The 22178-nt window shown below is 49.6% G+C and overlaps 1 protein-coding gene across 1 annotated transcript in view; it reads left to right on the plus strand.

Moving 5' to 3' along the window:
• The window catches only part of RAB6B (RAB6B, member RAS oncogene family), a 62774-nt gene that overhangs the window by 33540 nt on the left and 7056 nt on the right, over positions 1 to 22178 (plus strand). Inside the window, exons 3-6 of the mRNA XM_064587498.1 lie at positions 17052 to 17105; positions 17305 to 17410; positions 18966 to 19077; positions 20110 to 20203. Of these exons, the coding sequence (XP_064443568.1) occupies positions 17052 to 17105; positions 17305 to 17410; positions 18966 to 19077; positions 20110 to 20203 (366 nt within the window). The remainder of the gene's footprint in view (positions 1 to 17051; positions 17106 to 17304; positions 17411 to 18965; positions 19078 to 20109; positions 20204 to 22178) is intronic.

The raw sequence follows: 22178 nt of genomic DNA on the forward strand, positions 1-22178 counted from the left end.
GCAGGGCTGTGTAGGAGGTGAGTGAGGGGCCTAGGCCAAGGACAGAGACACTACAGGGCAGTAGAAGGGATGCGTGAACAGAGAGGGTCTGTGGGATGCAGAAGAGGGAGGGGCCGGAGTGGGCCCTGGGTTTCTGTCCAGAGACCCTGGAAGACCATCAGTGCCATCAGCACAAAGAGAAACGAAGAGTCGAGTGGGAAGGAATGATGGAACAGCCAAGCGAAGGTGTTTGAAAATGACTGTTACGTGGGGCGGACCCTCGAGTGGTTGCGCAGAAGCTGGATTCCCGAAGCTCTAAAAACTGATGAGTCTTGTGGGTTGGAGTGTAGAAAGGAGGTGGAGGACCAGATGGAGGGGCCTCTCTCCACAGAATCTAAGATGCCGCGCGACTGCATGTAGTGTTCAGGTAACTGCCCAGCACCTGGGGGAGGCAGGGATAGGATTTTCTGCCCCTGGTAGAGGTGGTCAGAGTGGGGTCATACATTCCCTTTTACCTCAGCTCTTTCTTTCTCCTTCAAAATGATGCTGCGTGCAGAGGAGGCTTGGGATCAGATCCCGGGTCTGTCACTTAGCTCAGAGAGCCTGGACCGGCATCCTACTTTCTTAGTATTGCATTCTCTTTTAACCTGGAAGTTATTTGGATAGGATTTAACCCCTGTATCACCTCGACCAGTTGCCTCAAACTTTGGCAGTAAGAATGTGGTTAATTTGTATTTCGACCATAGCTCACATCGGTCTTAAAGTCTGGATGATGGAAAATCATAGGCCAGAAGTACCATTGACATAGATGTGCATTACGATATACTATGTAGGGAAGCAGAACAGAACAAAAAGTTGAAGACTCTAGCACCAGCCCTCGCACCAGCTGGGTTGATGGTGACGAGCCGGCGCGAACAAGAACTCGCTAACAGAGTGTCGGCCGGGCAACCACGGGCCTCCCCACCACGCCTGCGCTTACAGCCGCGCAGTGTTTGGCAGCTCCGCCAGAAGCTGCTGTGCTCGGAACTCGGACCCCGGTCCTCACTTAGCTCTAGCGATTTTATTGTGCTCGTAGAGTGGAGTAAATGCCCCTGAATGCCAGGCAGCTTGGCAAGATGACCCTGCCCTCAGAAGACCCCCTGGGGTACCACCAGTCCCCCCTGCCTCCCGTGCTCCTTCTGGTTCTGGACTGAGGGCACACCTGCCCTTGCTCTGACATCTTGTCTTTCCCCTGCTCCTGTCCTCTGCCCTTCCCGCCTCTCGTTGAGCATATACAAGTTAGGAATGGGGTCACCCCCGAGCACAGAAGGCTGCCTAGTGGTGGCTTGAGAAGAGGGGTTGAGGTTTCCCAGGTGCAAGCAGTCACGGCGGGAATGAGGCGGCATAGCCGCACAATCCTGCTGTCAGGCCCTGGGCTCTTGCGCTCACTCTGTTCCTCCTTTCGCTGTGTGGGTTCCCATGTGCATGCAGGCTGGCTGTTACTGCCCCAGACATCACCTCTGCATTCAGGGCAGAAAAAGAAAGCAAGAGCTTCCCTGGAATGCCCTCCCCCCACCCCCAGCAGACTACAGCCCATGTCTTATTGGCCAGAATTGGGTCACCCCATCACCCTTAGCCTCTGGAGAGGCTGGGAAAGCAGAAGGTCACTTTGACCGTCTGTAGGCAAGCAAGGGAGTAAGAGATGGCCAGTGGGTATTGGGTGAGTCCACCAGCAGCACCTGCTACATTCTGTAAGTGAAAGGGACTCATGATGCAGTTCTATGCCCCAGATATCAGTGGTCTGTCCTGTTCACTGGGTAGGTTACCCTTAGAGGGCTCTTAGACCCTCAAAAGTCCACCACTTGGAGCATCTCTGTCCCTGTTAATTAAGGAGAGAGCTTTTGTGCTTGGAGACTTTCGTGGCCCTCTGGGAAGCCTCTGAGGGAGTGTCAGGCCACACATCCCCAGGCGTCTGCATCTGCGTGGCTTTTGAAGGGATTGACTGATTTTGCTGAAATTTAACCCTTTATTTCAAGTCAGAAGGTACATACTGTTTGGTTGACCTTTCAGACCCCCAGAGATAAAAAAGAGCTATTGGTATAAATACTTAAATTGGGTGGTGATGGGCACAGGCCACTCTCCACTGGGAGGAAAGTGGCCCCAGGCCTGTGCAGACTTTGAGGCTGAAGTGGCTGAAAGAAGCCAGGTACCTGTGCTGTGGCCTCCTGAGTCAGCCTCCCCTCCCCCGGAGCGCAGTGCTGAGCTGCTGGGGAGGACAGACCCTGCCCAGCATGTTTTCCAGAGGCTGCTGCCTTCTTCCCCCACAGTGCCCACTTGCCAGTCTGAAGCCTTAGTTTTGCCAGCCTCATTTGCATGCTAATTTGCATGACTACCCTATACTCTCATCTGACAGCTTCATTGTCAAGGGCTTGTCCTGCCCAGCTGCTTTCCGCCACTTACGAATGCTTCCCCAGCCATGGGCCAAGGCCTGGCCAAGGCTAGAAAGACACACATGCACTCCTTTTCATGATTTCTCTTCCTGAGAAGAGTCTTGAGTCAATTTATGCAAATCACCATGCAGACTTCCACTGCAGACTTTATTACTGTCAGAATGTGGATGCAAAATTACGTTTCACAATAAATGCACATAGCAAAAAAGATTTCAACAAGTGCCTCAGGAAGCATCTCTTTTCTTGGGGATCCACTGGGCCGATGGCTCTTTTGTGCAGAGGGAGGCATGTAATGGACCATCGTTCTGCGCCGTGTCTGAGCCCCCATTGACACTGTGTAACACCACCTTCAGAAGAAGGTGGATGGAGACATGGCTGGGAAATCTGTGTTTGTTAAGATTTCTCACATTTTGTATAAAATGGAATGCCTGCCGTTTTTCATACGCAGGGCAGTTTGGAAGCATGATATTAAAGGAATAAGTAGTGGAGTGCAGAGTGCGGCCCAGCCTCCTGGGAAGGGCAGCGGGCAGCACAGCTGAGGAGGGGAGGGGAGGATCATGGGGATCATGGACTGGCAGGAGAGCCCCAAAAATCAAGCCTGCTGCCCGTGTGTCTTGATATCCTCTTCGCATTCCTGTGGCATAGTTACCAGCAAGGCTAATTTATTTATAAGAGGAAATGAAGTACAGAGAATGAATACTTTGACTCAGACTCCATGACAAGCTAGAAGAGAGATGTGGTCTCCTTTAGAACCCAGTCAGCCTTTCCTGAAGCCCTGGGAACACTAGTTTATTAATAAGGGATGTTAACAGGGATTATAAGCACAAAGTTTCCTAGAGCAAGGAAGCCTGAGAAATGTTGGGTTCCATGTAATTGTTCATGTTTCTTTAGTGCAGGACTTCTCAGAGCCTTTACTGTGCCAGTGTGTTTTATGGCTCTCCACTAGGAGCTAGAATATGCAGCCTTTCTCAGAAACACTTGGTTACAGTTTACCTTTGTTCTGTAGGTCGCTGCATGGGGATGTATTTCCCACAGCCAGTATGAGAAATGTGGGAGGGTCTTCGTTGCGGCAGGTTTCTACAGCTTCTCTCAGAAATCCTCTGGTCAGTTGGTCAGTCCTCATTTTTGTTTATGCAGAGTACCTATGTGTAGTCTAACTCATGTGATCTGCAGTCCTTGAAGGAGGCTATGATTATCCCCATTTTAGAGAGGAGACGCTCACAACCCAGTGTTTTTCCAAGCCTATCACAGAGTACTCAGACCCTGTCAAAGCGTTGGCAGAGGTCACTGAAAACAGCACATGATCCCAGCCAGGTCCATTTGGTGAAGGTGGGGTACTCTGCTAGCAGCATCCTCAGGGACTGGCCATGGTCAGCCCGAGGAGGCGTTGAAGGAAGCCTACATTTGCTGGCGGAAATCTGCCCTTTCCTTCTCTCCAGGGGCCTATGAAGGCTCCCAGTCACCTCAGCTTCTGAGCCTCCTGGCAGCACTAGGGCTGTGGGCATATCATGGATCTGGGCTTTACCTTCAAAGCAGAAGTGACCCTCTCCCCACCCCACACTCACCCACGCAAGCATAACACATCCATTCCTACCCACATACACATACTTGTACATGCAAATGAATATGTAGTTGCATGCACACGTGTGTATCTCCGCTTGTCCATGGGTCTACCCACACTTGTTCATCAGCACACACACCCCTTTGTGACGTGTGCTGGCCTTCAAGAGGGAGTGTGGGTTGTGGCAGGTAAGAGGGAATCACTGAGGATTCTGCCTGGGTGGCTAATTGTTCTTTTTGCTTGGTGTTCCCCTATCATCCTGTCAGATAATTTCTGTTGACCTGTTTTCACATTCGCTGTTTCATCTCATATGTGCCGTCAGGCTCATCAGTGATTTTAAAATTTCAGATATTTATTTTTCAGTTCTAAGTTTGTATTTGGTTCTCCTTTATAGTTTCTCTTTCTCTGCTGAGATTTTTTTTTTTAAATCTGTGCCTTGGTTATGAGCATATTTCTCTATATATTTGAGCATGATCGTATTAGCTACTTTAAACTATTTGCTACCTTCAGTATCTGGGTCACCTCAATGTTGGTCTCCACCTATTCTCTTTTTTCTTGAATATGGTTTGCACTTCGTATGCTCAGTAAATCAAGATTTATCCTACACATTGTGACTAATACTGTGGCTTCTGTTTGTTCCTTTGGAAGAATATTTGTTGGATCCAAATTCTCCATTCGCTTCCCTGTGGTAGGCAACAAATTAAAGTCCTATCAGATTTGTTCATTTTGTTTTCAGATTTAAGTAGGCTGCTTGGGGTCTGCTTGGGTCCTTCAGAGATTTGGGCAGCTTTCATATGTAGAATTTGGAGTGCCCTCCCTGTGGCTTTCTCGTGTTTAGGATTTCCCACATTTTCTGGCTGTTGGGATAGCTTTGGGATCTGATTTGTTTCTCAAATAGTAAGACTGTGGGCTTCTTGCCAAATTTTAGCGACCCCTGAGCTCCAGCCAGGGCTGCCCTCAGGTGAGTGAGCAGTCATAATATAAACAGGAATTTCACCCAGGGCTGTTCCCGTTTTTTAAGTTGACTCCCCTCCAGTTTCTACCTGCTTTTGGTCCCTTTGCAGTGCCTTCAGATAATTGTTTGTTGTATTCTGTTCAGAGTTTATAATAGCAATCTGCAAGAGGGTTGGTCTGATAGGAGCTCTGCCATGACGGAAATCAGAACTCTCCCGTTCCCTCCATCTGGGCTTTTCTCCCCACATTTCCCAGCCTCCACTACACCCCCATTTTCACCTGCTGGAAAGTTAGTATTCACTCGAGGACTTGCATATTTCCCTCATCTTGCCTCAGGAAATCAGAAGCAGGGTCCCCCTTCTCTTAGAGTCCTTCTCACCACACTGGTCCTTTCCATCTGTCAAGGTACACAGTTCTGTGTGCTAATCTTAGCTCCTCTACAAGGTCGGAAGTGCAAGTCTGGGTCTGAAACTCTGACTAGGCATTAACCATGTGGAGGAGCATTCCAGGGCAGGGAACAGCTCCTCATGGGCAGGAACGGGGGCTCGTTCTGCTCTGTGACCAACACACAGTAGGCATTCAAGGATGAGAAAGTGAGTATTACTTACTTGCAGTGCTTGCCAGAAAAGGAGCTGCCCAGGGTCTGAGAGATGGGCTCCAGCTGGCAGTGGTGTGGGGCCAACTGCTTGTGCCTTGTGTCTGGGAAAATGGATGATGCCAAGGAGCTAGAAATTTCCTGGTAACCAAGGCCCAGCCAAGGCCCTCTTAAAAGTTCTTGTTTTTGCTCCGTCCTTAGAGAGCTGACTTTTGTTGTCCTTGTTAAAATGCAAATGCAGTTCCTCTTAAGTGGGCTCTGCTGAGCTATTATGGCTAATGACCATAAGAGTCTGACAATAGGAAGCCAGACAGGATGTGACCCCTGTGCAAACCCAATGACCGCTTCAGGGCGCAGTGACAGCTTCAGAAATGAAGGGATTTCGGGAAGCTGAGTAGTCAAAAGCAGAGGCTTTGCAGTAAGGGGACCTGCATTCAAATCTGGCTTCTGCCACACAGGTCACCTGTGTGACCTTAGTTTCTGAGTGAGCCTTGGTTTCCTCATGAATAGCACCTTCTGCATACATGGGCATCTCCCTCTGTCTCGCACCCCAGGTAAGGAGTCTGCCCCTCCTTCTGGATACCACAGCCTCCTCTGGCTGATGACAGCGCAAGCTCAGAGTCTCGGCAGTTGTTTGCAAAACTTCACTGCACACATGAATTATCTGTAGGCTTATCTGGAATTCTGGTTCCAGACTGACACCCCAGAGATTGTGCCTCTGTGTGTCTGGGTGGGGCTCGGGCATCTGCAAGTTTAACAAGCTCCTGATGTGTCTCTGAAGCAAGTGGGCCATGCGCTACATGTTGAGAATCGCTGAATCACTGGCCAGTAGGAGAGACTGACCGGTATGAGAGCTTTCCAGTTTCATACAGAAACTGTTAAATGAAGGGCCCTGAGGCCAACCTGAGGGCTCAGAAGATGACTTGCAGAATATGGCTTGCAGAGGAGCTGAATCTGAATAGGTTTTCAGATTGTGGAAGAACCTTCCAGAGGAGGGAACAGCATTAGATAAGGCACAGAAACACAAAGTGACAAGTGACTTGACCACAGCATTATTACTAAAGTATAAAGTAAAAGCTGGAAATGAGGGAAATGAGACCAGAGGAAGTGAAGGGCAGGCCCTGAACAGTTTGTAGACCAAGTGAAGTGTTTAGACTATTTCCTAGGGACAGTGAGGGAATGAAGTGATCAGATTTATGTTTTAGAAAGATAACCCTGGTGCTGGATGACAGATGAGCTATAAGGGGAGAGCCTGAGGGCAGAGAGACCAGTCAGGAAGCTGTTGAGGTTATTGAGATAAAAGAAGTTGGAGGTCTGAACCCGGGCAGTGCTGATGGGGATGCTGAGAATGGAGAGGCGATATGCTCCAGGGGCAAAGTCATTAGCTCAGTGATTCTCCTGATTTGAGGGAGTGGACGAGAGAGCAGGTGAAGAGCAGGGACTCGGGAGGGCTTCCAGAGGCTTGGGCACCTGGGGTGGTGGAGGTGCCGTTGCCGGAGGGAGCTGATGGGCTCCGTGTGGGACACACCGTGTCTAGTGAGACGTCTAGTAAACAGTCGGATACCTGGACCTGGGGTTCAGGACAGAGGAAAGGCCTGTGATGTAGACTGAAGCTGTGAGAATAAAGAGGTCTCCTGACACAGAACAGGGAACACCAAGCAACATTTTAGGAACAGAGAAAGGAAGAAGTTCCTATAAGAGATCCATGTCAAGCACTCTGCACGATAGCTGGCAAAGGCTAAGTACTCGGATGTTTCGTCATCGTTACTGTGCTTACCCCTGTTGTTGTATTAAAGGTAAATGCAAAGAACTGGAGTGCTTTACACCTAATGCTGAAAAGTGAGATTTGAGGCCATCTTCTGAGAGAGAGCCACACTGAGGATGGAAGAACGGGAGCAAGTCATGACCTATCGCTGATATGGATGGAAGTTAGGAGGTGATCAAGGACAAGTCACATGTTTTTATATTTACCCATAGATTTACCATTTGCGGTGCTCTTCTGTTCCTTCTTTAAAGATGCAAATTTCCATTCATAACATTTCCCTCTAGCCTAAAGCATTTCTTATAATTAGGGCCCACTGGTGACAGACTATCACAGCTTTCCCTTATCTGAAAATGTTTTGCCTTCATTTCTGAGCAAAAGTGACACTGGCTGTGGAATTGAAGGCTGACATGCTGGTGGTGGTGATGCTGTTTCTTTTGGAACTTGAAAGATGCTTTTCCCCTGTCTTTTGTCTTCCGTGGTTTCTGATGAGAAATCAACCATCATTCTTGGCATTATTCCCCTTGTGTGTAATGTGTCTTTCTGTTTTCTGGCTGCTCTCAAGGTTTTCTCTGTATTTTTGGTTTTAGCAATTTGACTGTGATGTGCCCAGGTGTGGTTTTCTTTGTATTTATTGTGTTTTAGGTTCACTGAACCTCTTGGTACCATGGTTGATATTTCTAACCAAATTGGAGAAGATTTTAGCTGTTGTTTTTTCAAAAATCTTTTTGCTGGTTCTGTCTCCTCTATGAGACCCCAATTGCATGTAGAGCAGATCACTTGATACTGTCCCAGCAGTTCTGGAGACTGTTCATTTTTATTGTATCTTTTTTTTTTCTCTGTGTGCTCCAGTTTGAACAATTTATTTTAGCCTCTCTTCAAGTTCACTGACCTTTCTTCTGCAGCGTTCTAGCTGCTGTTACACAAATCCTGTGCATTTTTATTTCAGGTATTGTATTTTGTAGTGTTGAGGTGTTCAGTTTTTGTTTTTAGAATTCCATATATCCCTCTTGAAATTCATCATTCATCTTTTCCTTTGTATTCGTAACATACTTATAACGATTATTTTGAAGTCCTTCTCTGCTCATCCAGTATCTGGTTCATTTGGGGGTCTGTTTTCTTGATTATGGCTTGAATTTCCTCCTCCTTCACATGTCTAAATCTTGTTTTATTGCATAGTGGACATTGTGAAAACAGACATATCTTGGAGATATTGCAGGTTTGGTTACAGACCATAGCAGTGAAGTTGCATATTATGATAAATGAAACAAGTCAATTTTTTGGTTTCCCAGTGAATATAAAAGTTATGTTTACACCACACCATAGTCCAGTAAGCATGTAATAACATTATGACTAAAAAAATAACATGTACCTTAATTTAAAAAACTTTATTATTATAAAATGCTAACTGTCATCTGAGCTTTCAGCAAGTTGTAGTCATTTTGCTGGAGGAGGGTCTTGCCTCAATATTGGTGGCTGCTAACTGATCAGGATGGTGGTTGCTGAAGGTTGAGGTGGCTTTTAAAATAAGACAACAATGAAGTTTGTCACAGCAATTGACTCTTTCCCAAACGATTTCTATACAGCATGTGATGCTGTTTGATAGCATTTTTACCCAGAGCAGAACTTCTTTCAAAATTGCAGTCAGTCCTCTCAAACCCTGCTGCTGCTTTATCAACTAAGTTTATGTAAAATTCTCAATCCTTTGCTGTCACTTCAACAATCTTCACAGCATCTTCACCAGGAATAGATTCCACCTTAAGAAACCACTTTCTTTGCTCATTCATAAGAAGCAAATCCTCATCTGTTCAAGTTTTATCATGAGATTGCAGCAGTTCAGTCCCATCCTCAGGCTTCACTTCTAGATCTCTTGCTGTTTCCACCACATCTGCAGTTAACTTCCTCTGCCAAAGTCTTAAACCCTCCAAGTCATCCATGAGTGCTGGAATCAACTTCCAAACTCTTGTTAATGTTTATGTTTTGACCTCTTCCCATGAATCACAAATGTTCTTAATGGTATCTAGAATGGTGAATCCTTTCTAGAAGGTTTCAATTTACTTTGCCCAGATCCATCAGAGGAATCACTAGCTATGGCAGCTACACCCTTACAAAATGTATTTCTTTAATAATAAGACTTAAAAGTCAGAATTACAACTTGATCCATGGGCTGCAGGATGGTTGTTGTGTTAGCAGGCGCAAAAACAACATTAATCTCATTGTACATCTCTATCAGAGCTCTTGGATGACTGGGTGCATTGTTAATCGGCAATAATATTTTGAAAGGAATCCCTTTTTGCTGAGCAGTAGGTCTCAGTAGTGGGCTTAAAATATTCAGTAAACCATGTTGTGAATAGATGTGCTGTCCTCCACGTTTTATTGTTGCATTTATAGAGCACAGGCAGAGCTTAATTCTTTAGGACCCTAGGATTTTGGAATGGTACATGAGCACTGGCTTCAACTTAAAGGGACCATCTGCACTGGCCCCTAACAAGAGGGTCCTGTCTTTTGGAGCTTTGAAGCCGGGCATTGACTTCTCCTCTCTAACTATGAAAGTCCTAGGGGCGCCTAGTTGGCTTAGTCGGTTAAGTGTCTGCCTTCAGCTCAGGTCATGATTTCAGGGTCCTGGGATCAAGTCCTGCATCAGGCTCCCTGCTTAGTGGGGAGCTTGCTTCTCCCTCTCCCTCTCGCTCTGCCCCTCCCCACTGCTCATGCTTTCTCCCTCTCTCCAATCAACCAATCAATCAATAGTTAGCTAGCTATGAAAGTCCTAGATGGCATCTTCTTCTAGCATAAGGCTGTTTTGTCTACGTTGAAAATCTGTTACTTAGCCCAGCCACCTTCATTTGTTATCTTAGCTTGATCTTCTGCATCACTTGCTGCAGCTTCTGCGTCAGCACTTGCTTCTTCACCTTGCACTTTGATGTTATGAAGATGGCTTCTTCCCTTGAACCTCTGCTGGCTTCAAACTCTTCTTCTGCAGCTTTCTCACCTCTCAGTGTTCATAGAATTGAAGAGAGTCAGGGCCTTGCTCTGGACGAGGCTTTGGCTTAAGGGAATATTGTGGCTGGTCTGATCTTCCATTCAGACACTAACACTTTCTCCATATCAGCAATACGGCTGTTTTATTTTCTTATTGCCCATGTGTTCACTGGAATAGCACTTTTAATTTCCTTCAAGAACTTTTCCTTTGTGTTCACAACGTGGCTTACCGTGTGGTGCAAGAGGCCTACCTTTCAGCCTATATCAGCTTTCGACATCCTTCCTCACTAAGCTGAATCATTTCTAGCTTTAGATTTAAAATGAGAGATGTGCAACTCTTCCTTTCACATGAACCCTTAGAGGTCCCATTGTGGGTTGTTAATGGGACCAATTTCCATATTGTTGTGTCTCAGGGAATAGGCCTGAGGTGAGGGAGAGATGGAAGAATGGCCAGTTGGTGGAATAGTCAGAATACACACATTATGGATTAAGTTCACTGTCTTATATTGCAGTTCATGGCACTCCAAATCAATAATAGTAGTAACACCAAAGACCACTGATCACAGATGACCATAAAAAAATGTAATAATGATGAAAATTTTGAAATATTATGAGAATTATCAAAATGTGACACAAAGACACAAAGTGAGCAAACGCTGTTGTAAAAATGGCCCCAATAGACTTGCTCTACACAGAGTTCCCACACACCTTCAATTTGTGAAAAGCAGTTATCTGCAAAGCACAATAAAGTGAAGCATAGTAAAATGAGGTGTGCCTGTAATAAGTTGTAGAGATTCTTGGATTCTGTTACCTTCCTCTGAAAAGTGTTGAGTTTTATTTTAATAGGCAGTTAAATTATGGACAGCTTATCTTTTTTGGGGGTGGGGGCAGGGATTATTTACCATGTTTAAATTTTGTTAAGATAAGTCACTTTGGGTTTTTCCTTCAGTCCTCTGGTGTGACCCTCAGTCCTGAGATGATACCCATCCTCCCAAAGCCAGCCCTTCTGGGTTTCCCATGGAAAGCCTGAGGTGTTTACCAAGTCTTCTAACTTACAGGACAAGGAAGTTACCTCAGGGGAAAAAATTGGTTAAATGTTGGATCTCAGTTTGTTCTCTTCCTTCCTTCAGAGATTGTAACCCCTCCATTTTCTGCCAGCTTTTTTTTTTTTTTTTTTAAGATTTTATTTATTTATTTGAGACAGAGAGAATGAGAGAGACAGAGAGCACATGAGAGGGGGGAGGGTCAGAGGGAGAAGCAGGCTCCCTGCTGAGCAGGGAGCCCGATGCGGGACTCGATCCTGGGATTCCAGGATCATGACCTGAGCCGAAGGCAGTCGCTTAACCAACTGAGCCACCCAGGCGCCCTCTGCCAGCTTTTGATCAGTCTTCAGTGCTTAAAAATTATTTCTTGTATTTTCCACAGTTTATAATAGTTATCTGTGGGAGGGTTAATTTGATAGAAACTACTCAGCCATTATTGGAAACTAAACATAGGAATATATTTTTGGGCCGAGCTGATGGTTCAGCCATTCCCAGGGACAATGCCTGTGCTTTGGCAAGAATCTGTACAGCCATGGGAAGGTCTGCTGTGGCTCAGTGGCCTAGTTTGGTGGGGACAGAGTGGTCCAGTTAAGGAACCAGATGTCTCTCTGATGTGGAAGAAGCATGGAAATGGGACTAAAGGTGGGAGAGAGCTGGAGAGGGAGGAGGTTGTCCTCTTCCAGACTCTTTCCTCAGGACCATTCATGTGGTCCGGCTTTTGTGAGGAGCGATGGAGATAAAGTATGTGGGCCTCCAGTAATGGCGTTTATGATTGTGGAGGCCACTGAGTTGAGCTTTGCCAAGGCTTGATCCAAATAGCACAATTCTTGTCATCTGGTGACTTCTCAGTCCTCCATGGAAGCAGAAGTGGTTTGTGCCCACATGAGGTAGATTGGGGTTGTCATTGTTACAAGAATGTCAAGAATATCACCATTGCTGTCCATGTTGCCTATCTTTGAAGGTTCTTTGTTCTGTCGGTTAGACTATTGTTAGTCTGTGTTAAAAGAAACCCAAAATAATAGTAGCTTAGTCAAAATAGAAGTTTCGTGCACTCTCACACAACAGTCTGGGTGTAAGCAGTCTAGAATGTTGAGGTGGCTTGCCTGGGTTAGAGACTTAGGCTTCCTCCGTCTGGTGGCTCTGTCATCACTCCTATATCACCTTCGTCTGGATGGGCCAGTGTGACATCACCACCTGTCTTCATTCTAAGTCTTAGGAAAGGGAAAGAGGGCAGCTGTGAGCATGTCACCCCACCCCCCATAAAGGACCCATCCCAGAAGATGCATACATCACCTTCACATCCCACTGACCAGAATTTAGCCACCTACCTGCAAAGGAAGCTGGGAAATCCCATCTTCATTTGGGGCAGCCATTGAGCCATCTACACATCTAGAATCCTATTACAGTAGAAAGGGAGACTACATATCAGGGACAGCCAGCAGTCCCTGCCACCAATCCTGAGGTCACACACCCGTTTTTCAGCTCCAGGGTCACTTTACTGAAGGACCTTGGCACTCCCTGGGGAGCCCATGGAGCACTGATGAAGTGAGAGATTTCCACCTGGTCTGCACATTTCTCCTTAAGGGAAGGAGAAGATGAGGACTGTCGTGCTTCATCCATTAGTGAATGTTGTGTGACTTAAGCCACTTGTCGATTCCAGACTTGTTCCCCAGTGACTACACCACGTCGGAAAGGTGCGCCCATCTGGGGTAGAAGGAAGCCAAGTGATACGAAGCTTTCAGTGCCGACCCTTCCAGCTCTGCCCCCAACTCGTAAAGTCACACCAGGCATGCCCTTTAGCTTCCCTGGCCTTTCATCTCCGCAGTAAGGGGTTGCATTGGGTTATGTCTAAGGTGTGTGTCTAGCACCCATGTTCTAGATTTGTGAGATGCCTCGACACTCCACAACTTTGCATTAAAGCAGGCTTCTGGGGGGGATACAGCCACTTTAACTCCTTTGTGGAATGAGTTGGGGGGTCCAAATATACATGAACATGCTTGCAGAGACCGCCTGGGACCTGCAGACATGGGTTTTTCTATTTCCTCAGGCTTCCCTGGCTTGTGGGTTTTTGTAATCAGAAGTCGCAGCACGGTTTCCCATACAATTAAGCTTATTTTTAATCTTATATTTTTGTTTCAAATATTCTATCTCTGCTTTTAGAACTATTACACGTTTATTGTAGAAAAAAGAGGAAATTACAATGAAGGAAGCAAAAAAAAAAAAATTGCCCAGAATGCCATTATTCACACTGGTGTTATTAAGGCTTAGTGTATTCCCTTCATTTTAGTATCTAAGAAAATATGAAAAATACTTCTACTTCAGTTCATCACATTGGGATCACACTATACATGATGTTTACAACCTGCTTTTTTTCACTTGACCATTTCCTCAAATCCTTAAATATTTTTCAAGAACATGATTTTATTTATTTATTTGTATTAATGAGCATTTTTAATTTATTTTTTTATTATGTTAATCACCATACATTACATCATTAGTTTTTGATGTAGTGTTCCATGATTCACTGTTTGCGTATAACACCCAGTGCTCCATGCAGTATGTGCCCTCCTTAATACCCATCACCAGGCTAACCCATCCCCCCACCCCCCTCCTCTCTAGAACCCCCAGTTTGTTTCTCAGAGTCCATAGTCTCTCATGGTTCGTCTCCCCCTTCGATTCCCCCCCCTTCATTTTTCCCTTCCTGCTATCTTCTTTTTTTTTTTTTTTTTTTAATATATAATGTATTATTTGTTTCAGGTACAGGTCTGTGATTCAACAGTCCTGCACAATTCACAGCACTCACCATAGCACATACCCTCCCCAATGTCTGTCACCCAGCCACCCCATCCCTCCCACCCCCCACCACTCCAGCAACCCTCCGTTTGTTTCCTGAGATTAAGAATTCCTCATATCAGTGAGGTCATATGATACATGTCTTTCTCTGATTGACTTATTTCGCTCAGCATAATACCCTCCAGTTCCATCCACGTCGTTGCAAATGGCAAGATCTCATTCCTTTTGATGGCTGCATAATATTCCATTGTATATATATATACCATAACTTCTTTATCCATTCATCTGTCGATGGACATCTTGGCTCTTTCCACAGTTTGGCTATTGTGGACATTGCTGCTATAAACATTGGGGTGCACATACCCCTTCAGATCCCTACATTTGTATCTTTGGGGTATATACCCAGTAGTGCAATTGCTGGGTCATAGGGTAGCTCTATTTTCAACTTTTTGAGGAACCTCCATACTGTTTTCCAGAGTGGCTGCACCAGCTTGCATTCCCACCAACAGTGTAGGAGGGTTCCCCTTTCTCCACATCCCCGCCAACATCTGTCGTTTCCTGACTTGTTAATTTTAGCCATTCTGACTGGTGTGAGGTGGTATCTCATTGAGGTTTCCCTGATGCCGAGTGATGTTGGGCACTTTTTCATGTGTCTGGTGGCCATTTGGATATCTTCTTTGGAAAAATGTCTGTTCATGTCTTCTGCACATTTCTTGATTGGATCATTTGTTCTTTGGGTGTTGAGTTTAAGAAGTTCTTTATAGATTTTGGATACTAGCCCTTTATTTGATACATCATTTGCAAATATCTTCTCCCATTCTGTCGGTTGTCTTTTTTTTTTTTTTTAAAGATTTTTATTTATTTATTTGACAGAGAGAGACACAGCGAGAGAGGGAACACAAGCAGGGGGAGTGGGAGAGGGAGAAGCAGGCTCCCTGCAGAGCAGGGAGCCCGATGCGGGACTCGATCCCAGGACCCCGGGACCATGACCTGAGCCGAAGGCAGTTGCTTAACCAACTGAGCCACCCAGGCGCCCTGTCTTTTGGTTTTGTTGACTGTTTCTTTTGCTGTGCAGAAGCTTCTTATGTTGATGAAGTCCCAGTAGTTCATATTTGCCCTTGCTTCCCTTGCCCTTGGCGATGTTTCTAGGAAGAAGTTGCTGCGGCTGAGGTCGAAGAGGTTGCTGCCTGTGTTCTCCTTTAGGATTTTGATGGACTCCTGTCTCACATTTAGGTCTTTCAACCATTTGGAGTCTATTTTTGTGTGTGGTGTAAGGAAATGGTCCAGTCTCATTCTTCTGCATGTGGCTATCCAATTTTCCCAACACCATTTGTTGAAGAGACTGTCTTTTTTCCATTGGACATTCTTTCCTGCTTTGTTGAAGATGAGTTGACCATAGAGTTGAGGGTCCTTTTCTGGGCTCTCTATTCTGTTCCACTGATCTATGTGTCTCTTTTTGTGCCAGTACCATACTGTCTTGATGATGACAGCTTTGTAATAGAGCTGGAAGTCCAGAATTGTGATGCCACCAGCTTTGCTTTTCTTTTTCAACATTCCTCTGGCTATTCGGGGTCTTTTCTGGTTCCATACAAATTTTAGGATTATTTGCTTCATTTCTTTAAAAAAAGTGGATGGTATTTTGATGGGGATTGCATTGAATGTGTAGATTGCTCTAGGTAGCACTGACATCTTCACAATATTTGTTCTTCTAATTCATGAGCATGGAACGTTTTTCCATTTCTTTGTGTCTTCCTCAATTTCTTTCATGAGTATTTTATGGTTTTCTGAGTACAGATTCTTTGCCTGTTTGGTTAGATTTATTCCTAGGTATCTTATGGTTTTGGGTGCAGTTGTAAATGGGATCAACTCCTTAATTTCTCTTTCTTCTGTCTTGTTGTTGGTGTATAGGAACGCCGCTGCTTTCTGTGCATTGATTTTATATCCTGCCACTTTACTGAATTCCTGTATGATTTCTAGCAGTTTGGGGGTGGAGTCATGATTTTAAATGGCTACCAAGGAATCTAATCACATGGGTGTGCCATGCTGTACTTAATCAGTGTCCTGGACGTTCAGGCCATGTCTGAGTCTTCATTATTATTAACTACATAGCAGTGACATCTCCATTTCACGCCAACAGCATTTTAGCTCTTATCGTAGATGCTGTGGGCAGGTGAGCCCAGAGAGGTTAGGTGGCCTGCCCGAGGTCACACAGTGAGTGAGTGGTGGGTCCCGGCCATCTGGCCACAAGGCTGACTGCACCCTGCCCAGCTGCCTCTCCCCAGTGCCAGGAAAGAGAGTGCACAGGTATGGCCTGGGTATGCTGGGGACAGTTGGCTCCTGATACGTTTGGTTTGGGTAGGAAAGGGTCAGTGGGGTTTCCCAGGAAGATGCTGCTCTGGGTGGTTTGTGATGGCCCTGAGGAAGGCCAGCTGGTCTCTGCTGCCCACACAGCAGCAAGCTGCCCTGCTGCCCACTCCGCCCCTGCCTGCTGGGGGCAGTGGTGAACTCGAGCCTGGGTATCTGAATTCCAGCAGCCTCGCGGGGAGGCTGTGAGGGTGGGAGCCAGTGAGGTCAAGCAAGCTTGCGCAGGGAGACCACCCAGTTCCTTGTTCCTCGAGGCCTCCACCTGAGGAGGGCAGGAGATACACCTGCCAGTGGCCTTGACCCTGGGGAAGCCTCCTCACCTGGTCCTCTTGTCCCCTTCACAAAGCACTTTTGTACCTCCCTGAAAACCTGTCCTCATCCTTACTTAGCTCCAACCCACTTCCTCTGAGAGACATGACTGGGTTCACTGTTGAGTGTGGGGGGGCAGGCAGGGATAGCAGAGCAGGACCTGCCTTAGGCTTGGCATGGGTGTCCCCTCTCTAGCTGGCTATCACTGTCTGGATCGCTGAGCTTTTGCCCCTTTGCCTGGAAGACTTTTCAATTTTAACCTTTCCGTGTTTTTCTCTAATAGGCCACCATTGGGATTGACTTCTTGTCAAAAACCATGTACTTGGAGGATCGTACGGTGAGTGCCTGACTTTAGAACAGAAGCACAGGGAGGGCTCCTTTGGACTTACCAGCTGGAGCCTTTAGCCGGGCACCACTGAGAGAGCCCCTGCCTACCGCAGAGCCGGCAGGGGCCGCGTCCCAGGCCCGGGGTCCTCCCCCAGCCCCCACCCCACCATGAGGATTACACTGACCCCCCCGGCCCCCCCTTGTGACAGGTGCGGCTGCAGCTCTGGGACACAGCCGGCCAGGAGAGGTTCCGCAGCCTGATTCCCAGCTACATCCGGGACTCCACCGTGGCTGTGGTGGTGTACGACATCACAAGTGAGTGTGGGTCCCGGCTGCCAGAGGGAGGGTGGCTCACAGAGGCTCCGGGGCTTGGGTGTGTGTGTGCGCGCGCATGCTGTGTATGCTTGTCTTCTGACTGCAGGAAGACAGGTCCTTGGCGGTGGGGGGTGAGCTGCCTTCGAACACCAGCATGTTTTCCACCTTCCCCCACCCTCCTGTGACAGGCCTGGGTGTATGGGATTGAGTTGGCCCTGCCCAGAGCAGGGGGCTGTGTGTAGAGGTGAGCACAGGTGAGCTGGTCCTGCTGCCACCCTGCCATGCCCTCCTTGGCCCTGACGGCCAGAAAGACCCCTATGGAGTGACCTGTGTGTGTGTTATGGGTCAGGAAGGGAGAAGACACTGGTGTCTGGGCCAGCCGTGACCCAGCAGCCATTGTTTTGTCAGCCGGCAGCCCAGCTCCTCATAGGCTGTCCTGGGAGGGGAGGCCAAGCAGGTCTGGAGAGCCTTCTTTCGTGTGGCTCTTCTGGCCAGGGCGAGTTCTTGAGAGAACTGCAGAGCCCTGAGGAAGACTCATCGTGGGGGGCAGGGGGAGGGGTTGGTACAGAGGCTCAGCTGCCCAGGCAGGTGTCGCAGAACACACCTGGTAAGCCCTTGTGCTGTGGTCACAGCTGTGGTGGGAGACACCCTGGGTGCTGTCCACAGCACCGAAATCACACGGGGAGGCTTCGAGCCCGCTGCCCCTGGCTCTGCCCATCTCCCCTTTCCACACCTCCCTCTGACCGCGGGCCCCCCCACACCTTGAGTACAGGTGGGAGCTGGGCCCTTCAGCCTGGGTTCATGCAGCCTGATGTGGGCAGGAGGGAGAGCAGGCTGGGGGAAACCGAGGCTTCCTAGGATAGGCTCCCTCTCCTCCCCTTGGGCGTGTGGGCTGCTGAGTGCTGGGCATTGCCCTGCTACCACTCCCCAAGGCCTGTCACATCTTCTGACTGAGGAGAGGGCTGCCCTGAAATGGCCTTACCTCTTGTGCTGTTGTCTCTCCTGGGGCCACCCTGCCCCTCCTCTTACTTGCAGATCCTGAGGGTTCTCCTTGGAAAGTCTGGTCTTGCCCGAGCGCCACCCCCGTCAGTGGGAGACCGCTGTGTAGGGCCCTCCTCCCCCAGGAGCTGCCCTGGTCCCCCACCAACACACACACGAGCACACACGTTTCCAAGCTCAGCCAAGTCCAGTGCACCCATTTCTCATACTCTGCTCTGAGCCCCCAAAGTCAGGTCTGATTCTCAGGTGGGCCCCTAAAACCACTTGTCTATGTAGCAGATCATGACAGTGACCTTCCAACAGGGTGACCCCCCCCAACCCAGGGGGTGGTTCAGCAACATGAGGGTCTCTCCAGGGCCCGGGGGCAGGAGCTCCACAGACACTCATGCTCCCCCTCCCCCACAGCCCCCGCTAGAAGGCCCAGACTCACTGGTCTGGGTGTGAGGATGCACAGTCCCCCTCCCTCCTGCTCCTGGTCTCATGCTCCCTCCCACCTTTGCCCTCTACCTGCTCAGGCTGACTCTCACTCTGCTGTCTCCCCACCTTCCACTTCCAGATCTCAACTCCTTCCAGCAGACCTCTAAGTGGATCGACGATGTCAGGACAGAGAGGGGCAGCGATGTTATCATCATGCTGGTGGGCAACAAGACGGACCTGGCCGACAAGAGGTAGGTGTGAGGGTGCGAGGTGCGGCGTGCTGGCAGGCCTGGCCCACCTTCCGCTCCCCTGCAGCTGGGATGCGTAGTGGTGAGTCTGTGCTTCCGACCTGTCCCCAGGCATCTGAGGAAGGCCCCCTGGGGACACTGGAGGCTTTGAGAGCACCTGGCAGACCCTTGCCCACAGCGGCTCAGCTCTGCAGCCCCATCTTCCACTGTGTGCAGGGGCGCGCCTCCGCGAGAGGTCTGCATGGAGCCCTGTGCGCCCGGCCCCACACAGCAGTGTGCGGTCTGGGGCCCGGCCGTGGCCACAGCGCCACTGCAGATGGCAGTCCCTTGGGCCCCCGGTGGCTTCTGCTTCTGCTTGGTGTCTCTGCCCCCACGAAATGCCTGTGCCGGGGTGAGGGTTCTGATCGCCAGGTGTGACCGTGCAGAATTTCCTCTTTGCTCTGCCGCCAGTGCACAGACGGGGCTGACCCAGGTGCCGCCCGCATCCATTCGTCCACTTCTCTCACGGCACCCAGCCTGGGCAGATAAAGCAACAGGTCTGGACTGCTTCCGCCTGGAGCGTGCTCTGGCCCCCTACACAATTCTCTGACTTAGAGCCTGCTTCGTTGGAGTCCTGTCCTTGAAGCAAGGGAAATGGGACTCAAAGCCCGGTTCTGTTGCTACGTACCTCTCAGTACAACCTGCAGGCAGGCACTTTTAACTGTCCTCCTGTGGAGAAGGGGACTGATGACACCACCTGAGAGGCGCTGTGTGGTTCGAAGTGCTTTCTAGATACAGGCGCACGGGACGGTCCTGTTGACTGTTGGGAAGGTCCACCGCCTGCCGCAGGGCCTGCTCCTGAGCTGGGAGGCACCATGGAAGGGAGATGGGGGGGAAGCTGGCGTCCTGCTGTGGCCCCGTGCCCTTCGTCCTGGACGGGGGCCCTGGATCCGAGCCCTGTCCTCAGGGTTGACTCGGGGGCTAGGCCCTCCTAATCTCAGGCTGCTCCCTCCGCCTCTACCGGGGGCTTATCTTCCCATCTCCCCTCACTCACAGGCAGATAACTATCGAGGAGGGGGAGCAGCGCGCCAAAGAACTGAGCGTCATGTTCATCGAGACCAGCGCAAAGACCGGCTACAATGTGAAGCAGGTAGGATGCACCTGGCGCTGATTCTGGCCGGCCTGGCCAAGGGACCACGTGTGGCTTCCAGCCTGGTCAGTCACGGGCTCGGCTCCAACTTGCCCTGAGGGGCCAGTGACCAGGTTGGGGCAAGCAACCAGAGCACCAGGAACCCCACCTAATGGGAAACAAGCTAACCCTAGAGCTGGGAAACCACGAGAGAGGGTAAGAGCACTCACTCTCCGGGCATGTCCGGAGCATGTCATCCTTAGCCACCACACAGCAACCAGTCGTGTGGCCCCGTAACATGCTGGGTGTCCAGCCACCAACTTCCTGGTGAGAGAAGCAGCATCTCCCTAGCACCTTACCTCACTTGGGATGGGGGTATGGGAAATTCAATCCGACTAGCATTTGGGGGTTCATGCCTTGCACTTGGCAAGTCCTCAGGGCTGCAGAGGGCCAGGCGGGCTTGGAGAGAGGAGCCTGCCCTGGTGCTGTTGGAGCTTGCAGTGGGCGGAGGGGGGGTGGGGGGGTGGGCAAGAGGCCCGGGAAATCAGGACGATCAGAGAAGCCGTGGAGGAGGTTACGGCTGAGCCTCGCAGCTGGGGGCTTCCCTAGGTCCACGGACCCCCAAGGATGGGAGTCCGCAGGTGAGCGGACTTGGGTCGGAAAGAGCCACCCCTCCATCTTCACGCACCTGTGACGGCCCTGCAGCACCTCCTTCAGCCGTGAATGAAGGCGGCAGGACTCTGTGCTCGTGGTGGCACCTGTGGCTTGATCACAGGACAGACCCCAGCCGTTCTCTTGTCCCCTCGCAGTGTTACAGGTCTCTTGGCCTTTACGTGCGTCACCGCTCCAGTTCGCTGGGGGTGGGGGGGTGGGGGGACTGTGTGACTTGACCTGCGGCTGGAAGCACAGATGCTGCTGCATAACCAACTGGTGTCTTCAAAGATTTTTGAGCGTATTTCAATTGTGAATGGTTTCCTCCGTACGCCTGCGTCACTGACTTCACACACTTATGAGGAGCCCATAGGCTCAGCAGACGTGCCAGAGAGGTCTCTGGTTCACAAAAGGTTAGGAGCCCCTGCCTTCAAGGAACAGAGAGCTTGAAGGGGTGAGGAGGGAGGGTGTTCCAGACAAAGGGTAACGCCTGAGCAAAGGTGCGGCAGGAGGGGTGCTGTGGCAGGGGGAGGGGACTCTGAGTGTGGAGCATGGCTTGGCCGGCTGGGGGGGTCCCTTCTGCCCTGCTGCCCCGAGCAGCACCTGGGAGCACTACACAAGCTGCCCGTCAGCTCTTGGCCTGGATACAGTGACGGTTCACCCGACAGGGGCAGTGCCCGTGGCATTGGGGAAGGTGGCAGAGGAGCGGAGACAGAATGAGGGGCCCCATAGCCCCCAGGTCTCAGGGCCTTCCTCCCCAGTTAGAGCGCCCTCAGCGTGGCTCTGCTCACGCCCACGCCCTTCCCAGTGCCACTCCGGTGTCTCTTAGAGCAGGGGCTACCTGTCCCTGGAGGCACGTAGGAGGCACTGGGTTGCTGCTTTGTGTGGCCCCGATGGCAAGCCCCGCCTCCCGGAAGCAGTGGGCAGCAATCCATAAGGCAGGTAGCTTCTGCCCTAGTGGTCAGGGGCAGGGAGACACCGATGCCTCCCTTTTCAGAATGCTCTGGAACCCAGGTGTTGGCCTAAGCAGGAATTAAATGTGGTCAGTTCAGACTCTGTGGCTCAGAGGAAGTCTTCATGCAGTGCAGACTCCTGGACTCTAAGTCTGATCATATCTGCTCTCAGAGCCCCACATGTGACCCCAGGAGTTTCCTTCTAACTGGCAGTTTGGCCACTGGCAGAGGCTGTGACCGTTTTGACAGACAGACAGGCAGAGCAGGGCTGCCTGGGGCAAGGCCATGAAGGAAAGCTCAGGAGTGACCTGGCCCTCTCCACCCTGGCTCACTTCTTTCTGCCCCACTTCTGAACCCCCTCTGCATCCTGCCCACATCCCATACCCTACCAG

This window comes from Mirounga angustirostris, unplaced genomic scaffold, assembly GCF_029215605.1.
Source record: "Mirounga angustirostris isolate CCGP_5_RB_7025 unplaced genomic scaffold, mMirAng1.0.hap1 SCAF_1, whole genome shotgun sequence".
NCBI classification, from domain to species: Eukaryota; Metazoa; Chordata; class Mammalia; order Carnivora; family Phocidae; genus Mirounga; species Mirounga angustirostris.